Source organism: Typha latifolia, chromosome 11 (assembly GCF_019914945.1).
Source record: "Typha latifolia isolate L0001 chromosome 11, TyphaL0001v2, whole genome shotgun sequence".
NCBI lineage: Eukaryota > Viridiplantae > Streptophyta > Magnoliopsida > Poales > Typhaceae > Typha > Typha latifolia.
The window spans coordinates 3107500-3114753 of record NC_133096.1 but is presented as its reverse complement, the minus strand read 5'-3'; the positions used below and the strand labels follow the sequence as shown (position 1 = coordinate 3114753).

General features: G+C 47.8%; 2 protein-coding genes across 2 annotated transcripts; both read left to right on the top strand.

Annotated features, from left to right (window-relative positions):
- The first annotated feature begins 3725 nt into the window (after positions 1 to 3725).
- On the top strand, positions 3726 to 4151 carry LOC140797720 (uncharacterized). Its single transcript, XM_073151356.1, has one exon. It carries the CDS (start codon positions 3726 to 3728, stop codon positions 4149 to 4151), a length of 426 nt encoding a protein of 141 aa, XP_073007457.1.
- A 1249-nt stretch (positions 4152 to 5400) lies between these two features.
- LOC140797718 (uncharacterized) lies at positions 5401 to 5862 on the top strand. Its single transcript, XM_073151355.1, has one exon. It carries the CDS (start codon positions 5401 to 5403, stop codon positions 5860 to 5862), a length of 462 nt encoding a protein of 153 aa, XP_073007456.1.
- Positions 5863 to 7254: the final 1392 nt, after the last annotated feature.

Below are 7254 nucleotides of genomic sequence, written 5' to 3'. Positions count from 1 at the left end.
CGGCTGATGCCCTTTCGCGCCAATCGGACACAAGTGAGCTTGCCTCTTTTCAGCACCAGCATTTTCTATATCTTCAGATATGTCGGCAACCAATGTAGAAGATCATACCAGGGAGGAACTTAAGCCAGAGTTCAAAGATCGCTTCACAAACTTCAAACCTTGAGGACAAGGTTGCGGAAGCGTGGTGGATTGATACGATTCGGACTTCACCGACATCGTCTCGAGCATGGATTCACTTTAGGAGTGTTTTTATTTCATGTTTTAGTGTTTAATTTCCATTAAAATAAGTTTTCTGTAAGTCGCGTTCGAACGCTGGTGGAGTGAGTTCGAACCCGGTTTGTGAACGGGGTTGTGAATGTGGTGAAGAGAATGTACTGTGCGTTTGAACGCGGTGCGTTCGAACGCACTGTGAATGCCTGCATCGCGTTCGCAAATATCGACAGGCACGTTCAATCGCGCGTTCAAACGCCTGCATCGCGTTCGCAAATCCAGAAGAGCGAACTCGGTGCGTTCAAACGCGGTTGGGCGAGTTCGAACGTGGTCAACGAAAATTGTGTTTTTAGGGTTAATTTGAGTTGTTGGTTAGCCTATAAAAGGATGTGGTAGGCAACCAAATTGATCATTGATTATTGAGATTGAGTTTTGCCTTACCTCCTTCGTCTTCTTCGCTCCCGTTCTATCAATCCCCGGCGACGCCGCTTCTAACCTCCCTCGTCCGGCTAATCACACTAGTCCCTTAGGAGTGGCCCTCTCCTCCCCCTTCTTCCAATCTATCCAACACTTGCCCTAACCTTTCCATCATCCATAACCCTTCCACCACCACTTTTTCACCGGTGCCACCCCATTAACGCCGGTCCTCCACCAACCACCATTACCTAGGATCTCGTGCCTCCATTCACGGATCCAAAAGAGAGCATCCTGACGTTCGTCCACTTAACGGACGATATCTTGAGATCCCCAACTTAGATTCGCCTGAAACTTGATTTGTTGGAAATCTCTTTTCTAGGGCTACAACATATCAAAATTTCACATCGATCCAACGGCGGCATATTTCGGGATCTTATTTCAAAGTTCCATGCAAGATCAATACAGATCTGAGAATCGGAAGAGATCGATCCGTAGCCAGTGGCGTGATCGTATCATCGAGCCACCCGTCTTCTTTGGGATCTCGACCACTTTGTTCCCTTCGTCTATATCCCTTAATCACATCCACAATCCACCTTCATCTCCATACCCATCCATAACCCTAACATCCACTCCACCCATCACTACCACCATCACCCATATTATTTCATATTTTCGTCCGTATTGCTGTTCGAATCTGCGAAGGGAAAAAATACAAAAGTTGTAGATTAGGAAGTTACGAATCTAATACAATTTGTTTTGTAGTTTTATAATTATAGGAGAATATCTGAAGAATATTTTTCCACAGTTGTGCGGACTATTTTCTACAATAAATTCATATCTTAAAGGAATTGTTTCATAACCTATCTTTTGGTACAAGAACCCGTCATCAGTGTGCTCTCTATTGATCTCCTTGTTGATACCATCTTTCTTGTTTCCACCATTAATGGAGGTCCACGGTTCAACTTGGCTCTAATACCAATGATAGATTACGGAACGATCCCTTCAAGACCTGGATTGATTGTAGGAAACAATCCACATAACCGAGGAAAAATATTCACTAAATATTCTTCCATATTCAAAAAATTATGAAACTATGTTGGATCGATCTATAACTTCCTGATCTACGATTTTAATATTTACCCTTCATAGATTCGAACTGCAACTAGGACAAAATCATGATATAGTGGGGATGAAGGTGGTGGTGAAGGGTGGAGTGGATGTTAGGGTTATGGATGATAATAGAGATGAGACCTTGCCAATAGTAGAGGTGGCTGGTTGGTGAAGAGGGAGGAGGGAGATTAGGGTAGAGAGACTAGAGAGAAGATAGAGGAGGGAAAAAAAACTAATATTCATTAAGCATTATAATTTTAACTGCCATTATACCTTTATAGAGGCTAGCCATCAACCTAAAATAATAATTATTAACCCTAATTCTAGTGGACTCCCGCCGATCGCATTCGAACGTGCCCGACCGCGTTCGAATGCACAAAGGTGTTCACTGTCGATGCAAACTAATGCAGGAATTCGCACGTAGGCGTTTGAATGCGCCCGACCGCGTTCGAACACACATTTCGTGTTCTCTATTTTTGCAAACTGATGCATGCATTCACAAAAGCGTTCGAACGCGACCTACAGAAAATTTATTTTAATGAAAATAAATAACTAATGCAATAAGAAAAGACTCTAACTAGGTATATCAGGGTGAAAGGGCCGGACAGGAAGGGGGCAAGGGGCACCAAGCTCAGGGAGAGGAGGAGAAAACATAACCGGGGTTTGGCTTCATAAAGGAGAGCAATCCGTTGTACGGGTCGTGGTGCACAATGCAAAGGCGGCGGAGAAGGGTGGTGCAACCTCCGGCAAGGCCAACGGCCATGATGCGGAGCCCGAGAAGGAGCGAAACAGAGGTTAAGCAAAGGAAGGAAAAGATTGGACTTAAGAACGAAGACCCAAAGGCCAAGGCCAACCAACCACTCCCTTTTAGAAGTTTTCATGCCAAAGGAATGGAGGCTTTGGGACTAGGGAACAAGGGGAAAGTTGACCATGCACTGCCTACCCAAAATAGTACATAAGGCCAGGGCCCAAGCTTCGATGAAGAGCCAAAAGTTGGAGGGCAAGAATGCTTTAGGCATCAAAAGGCTGTCAGCTAATGAAAAACGGAAGAGTATGGAGATCCTGAAGTTCTCAGATATCCTGGTGGATCCTACCATAGTTGAAATGGTTGATGGAATGGGACAGGAGGGCGTGACCTCAACTAATGAGGTGGCTTCTAGTAAGCTGAAAAGAAGAAGGAACAAAGAGCAAACTTTGGGACATGTGCTTTAGGAAATAGGTAGCTTGAACAACACATGCACAAGGGAACGAGAAGACCATGTTAATGGAGATATGACTTCAGCCGTGGATCAAGACAGTGTTTGCATCAAAGGAGTAACTTTTTGACTTGGGACTAGGTCTGACAGTGCGCGTAGTTGGGTTTCCTAGCAACACTCAAAGGGAAAAAGGGAACAAAAGTGACCAATTACCCGAAGGAGGTGTGTAAGGATGGGGTTGCAGCCACTGGAATGAGGCCGCCGACGGCAAAGGAGGGCCTTGGTATGCATTGATGGTGGGGATGGATCAAGCGTGCAGGCCATGGATGAGGAGGAACCCAGTCTATCGGTCATGGAGGGCCATGAGGGATCGGCTACAAAGTGTGGTCAAATGGCTTGATCTAATGTTTCCGTTTTGGTTCACAATGATGAAAGCCATATACTGGAACTATAGAGGAGCTCTAAAAAAGGAAGTGCTTGATAGGTGCAGGGAGTTGATCCAGGAACACCACCTTGACTTCATCTTTCTACTAGAGACCCATGCAAATTGGGAGAAGGCCAAGGTGGTGGGCCGAGCGATGGGTACGAACTAGTCATGGTTCGCTATGACAGCTGAGGGCACCTCTGGGGTCTGATCATGCTTTGGAAAACAAGTTTTGGTTATGTGGATGTAGTGGCGGTATCTCGCTATGCGGCTCACATGGTGGTTTCTCCACCGGATGGCAATACCTAGCTCATGTCAGCGGTATATGCTAGTAATTACCTAGAGTGCAGCTACAATTATGGGAGGAGATGGTGGAGTTTCGGATGCTAGGCATCCCATGGATAGTCGTCGATGACTTCAACGCCATCCTAACGGCTGGGGAGAAGAAGAGCCGGACTCTGGTCATGCTGGACCTAAAGTCCAAGGCGTTCGCGAGGTTCGTGGATACCGCTGGGCTTTGTGACCTCAGGTACAAGGGGCTTTCTTTCACCTGGTGCAATAACCAGCAGGGGGAGAAGCGGGTTTTGGTTAGATTGGATAGGGCCCTCACTAACTCAGAGTGGATTCACCTCCACTCGAGAAGCCGTGTCATGCACCTAGATCGGTCTTCCTCAGACCACGCCCCTATCCTGGTCTCTACTTTGAAGGGGGAAGATGGTAGGAGAAGGTCGTTCAGATTTGAATTGTACTGGGCGGAATACGAGAAGTGTGGCCACATCGTCAATAGAGCGTGATCTGGTGACGTGCATGGGAACCCCATGCATGATTTCTATCATCATGTGGGAGCCAAGTAATGTCACCTATGTGGCTGGAGCAATTCCACCTTAGGCCACTTGGAGTCTTGTCTACAAATGGTCAACCGCGAGATCATGGTGCTGAGGAGACTGGTGTGTCGGAAGGTCTTGAGGAGGAAGGTATTGCCAAACTGAGGAGCTGCTACAATCGGAAGATAGCGCTGAGCCGACAAATTAATATTAAGTGGCTGCAGCGATCGCGGCTAAAGTGGGTAAAGGATGGAGATATGAACACGACCTTATTCCACTTAACTACTATGCTTCATAGGAGAAGGAACCGTATCTAGGGCCTTTTCTCGGAGGACGGTGAGTGGATCCAAGGCTAGGAGGGGATCGAACAGCTATTCTTAGACCACTATGAAGGCCCATGGGGTCCTAAGGATACCGGGGAGTGGCAACTCCCTGAGGGCCTATCCTTGCCAGCAGTTACCAACCAAGAAGCGGAGGAGCTACTTAAACCGGTAGTGACGAAGAGATCCATGTGGCCATTAGTAGCATGCCTACAAGTCATGCCCCTGGCCCAAACGGCATTCTAGTGGAGGTGTATTCCTGGTACTTGAGGGAGGTGGGAGATAACTTGAGCCATGCAATCAAGTTCTTCTTTGAGCAAGGTAAGCTTCCTGGACACTGGGGGAGGACCTACATCACCCTCATCGCAAAGATCGACAAGCCGGTTAAGGTGAAGGATTACCGACCAATCTCCTTATGTAACGTGGCGTACAAGATTATAGCCAAGATATTAGTAGGCCGGCTAAGAGGTCTGTTACCAAGGCTCGTGGGTCATGAGCAAGTGGCCTTTGTGGGTGGCCGAAACATCTCAGATAATATTCTGGTGGCTCAAGAAGTCGCGCATTCCACAGCAAGCTGCAAGAGCGGCAACTCGATGATGATGCTCAAGCTCGACATGGAAAAGGCCTATGACAAGGTGAGCTGGAAGACGGTGTTGGGTGTCATGGATGGCATGGGCTTCCCGGCGAAGTGGTGCGGCTGGATTCATGCTTGCATTGAATCACTGAAGTTCTCAATTATGGTGAATGGCTCATCGTCGAGTTGAATCACCCCTCATCGAGGACTACGATAGGGTGACCCTTTGTCACCATACCTATTTATTCTCGTATCCCAAGTGCTCACGAGTTTATTCAATGATAGGATGGCTCACGAGCAGCTCTGAGGATTTCAGGTGGGAGGCATGCAGCTGTCACACCTCCTTTTTGCCGACAACCTACTAATTATGATAGAAGCGTTAGAGAGGAATGTCAAGGTGATCCAAGACTGCCTCCATGACTTCCAAGAGATTACCAACCAAAAAGTGAACACGGCTAAATTAGAGCTTTTCCTACCGGACTGGATCGAGCCGAGGCTGGCAAGCCAACTCAGTGCGAGGCTAGGCCTCAGTGTGGCCAAGATGCCTTTCGTGTACCTCGGGGTACCCATCTCTAGAAGGAGGGTAAGTGTGAAAGAGCATGGTTGGCTAGTGGAGCAGGTTGCTAGGAAACTGGACGGGTGGAAAAGAAACTACCTACCTCAGGCCGGGCGCTTAACGCTACTCAATGCAGTGTTATTGGCGATTCCAACATATTGGCTCGGATGCTTGTGGGTGCCGAACACCACTCTTGAGGCTATCAACAGGGTGGCAAGGGGTTTCCTCTAGGACAATGGAAGAGGGAAGGGTCTCCATCTCGTGTGCTGAGATACGATGACGCAGCCTTGAAGAGTCGGTGGACTTGGCAAGTTAGACACAGCTAGATGGGGCATGATGGGGAAGCTCGTGTTCCGAGTTCTAAACGACGACGACGCTCTGTGGGTACAGATTGTGAAAGCAAAGTATGGACGCCTTCATCCCTGGAAGCAATGTAAAAGGAAAGACACATTGCAGCTTTAGCAAACTTTGTGCAGGACTGTAGAGGAACTTAAGATGGGTTGCTGTAAACTTATTGGCAACGAAAAGGACATGAGTGCGGCGGACGACCTGTGGATCTCGTTGGTTCCATGGAGGTGGCAACCACGGGTCATTCACCTAGACCTTATGCAGGAAAAGCTCACGGTGGCTTAGCTTCTATAGAGGAGAGAGGTTGATGGTTTTGGCATCACTCGGTTCGGAGGGGTGGAGCTAGCCTATAGTGTTGCGGCCATTAGGCTAACCGATGCCTCTTGTACTGACCAATGGATCTAGTGGCTGCATCACATGGGTTTGCCGAAGGCGGAATCTATCTACAAATTCTTAAACCCCATGAGCAAGGAGTAGAGGCGAGAATGACGGATTCTCTAGAAACTTTGGGTTGCACAAAGAGTTTGGATGATTTGTTGGAAGATTATATAGAATAGGTTGCCAACAAAGGTAATGCTGCACTCCTTCTGGTTAGACTCTCTAGAAACTTCAGGTTGCACAGAGAGTTTGGCTGATCTATTGGAAGATTATATGGAACAGGTTGCCAACAAAGGTAATGCTGCACTCCTTTTGGTTAGGATGCAATGATCGTTGCTGCCTTTATGGACTATTTGCTAAGACCAAGGACCACCTACTGTATGGCTGCCGCTTTGCTAAAGAGGTGTGGGAGCTTGTGGCGAGGATGTAGCCAACTATAACAAGGTAGGGGAGCTTTGTGGAACAAGACTAGATAACAACTTCATGGGGGAGGACTGATGAGGAGGACGGCCTCGCGAAGGCGCTGATAGTGACCACGTGCTGGGAAGTTTGGAAGCAACAAGTAGACATGCTTTCAATGGGACCAAGGAAGCTTGCATGTGTGGTGCCCGGCGGGCAGTCCACATGACCGAAAGCTATGCATACACACCAGTGTTAAGGAGCCATAAGGGGTACTGATGGAAGGGATAGATTGGTCCAGACCAAAGAGAGGGTGGATTAAGCTGAATGTGGATGGAGCCTACAAAGAAGGTTTATGCCAAGCGAGGGCGAGAGTCGTTATTCGAGATGAACACGGGAATGTCCTAAAGGTGGCATGGGCTCCATTGGAGGCGGTCTCACCTCTATATGTTGAAGCGTATGCCATGAGATTAGGCTTAAGTCTACTGGCCTTTGACG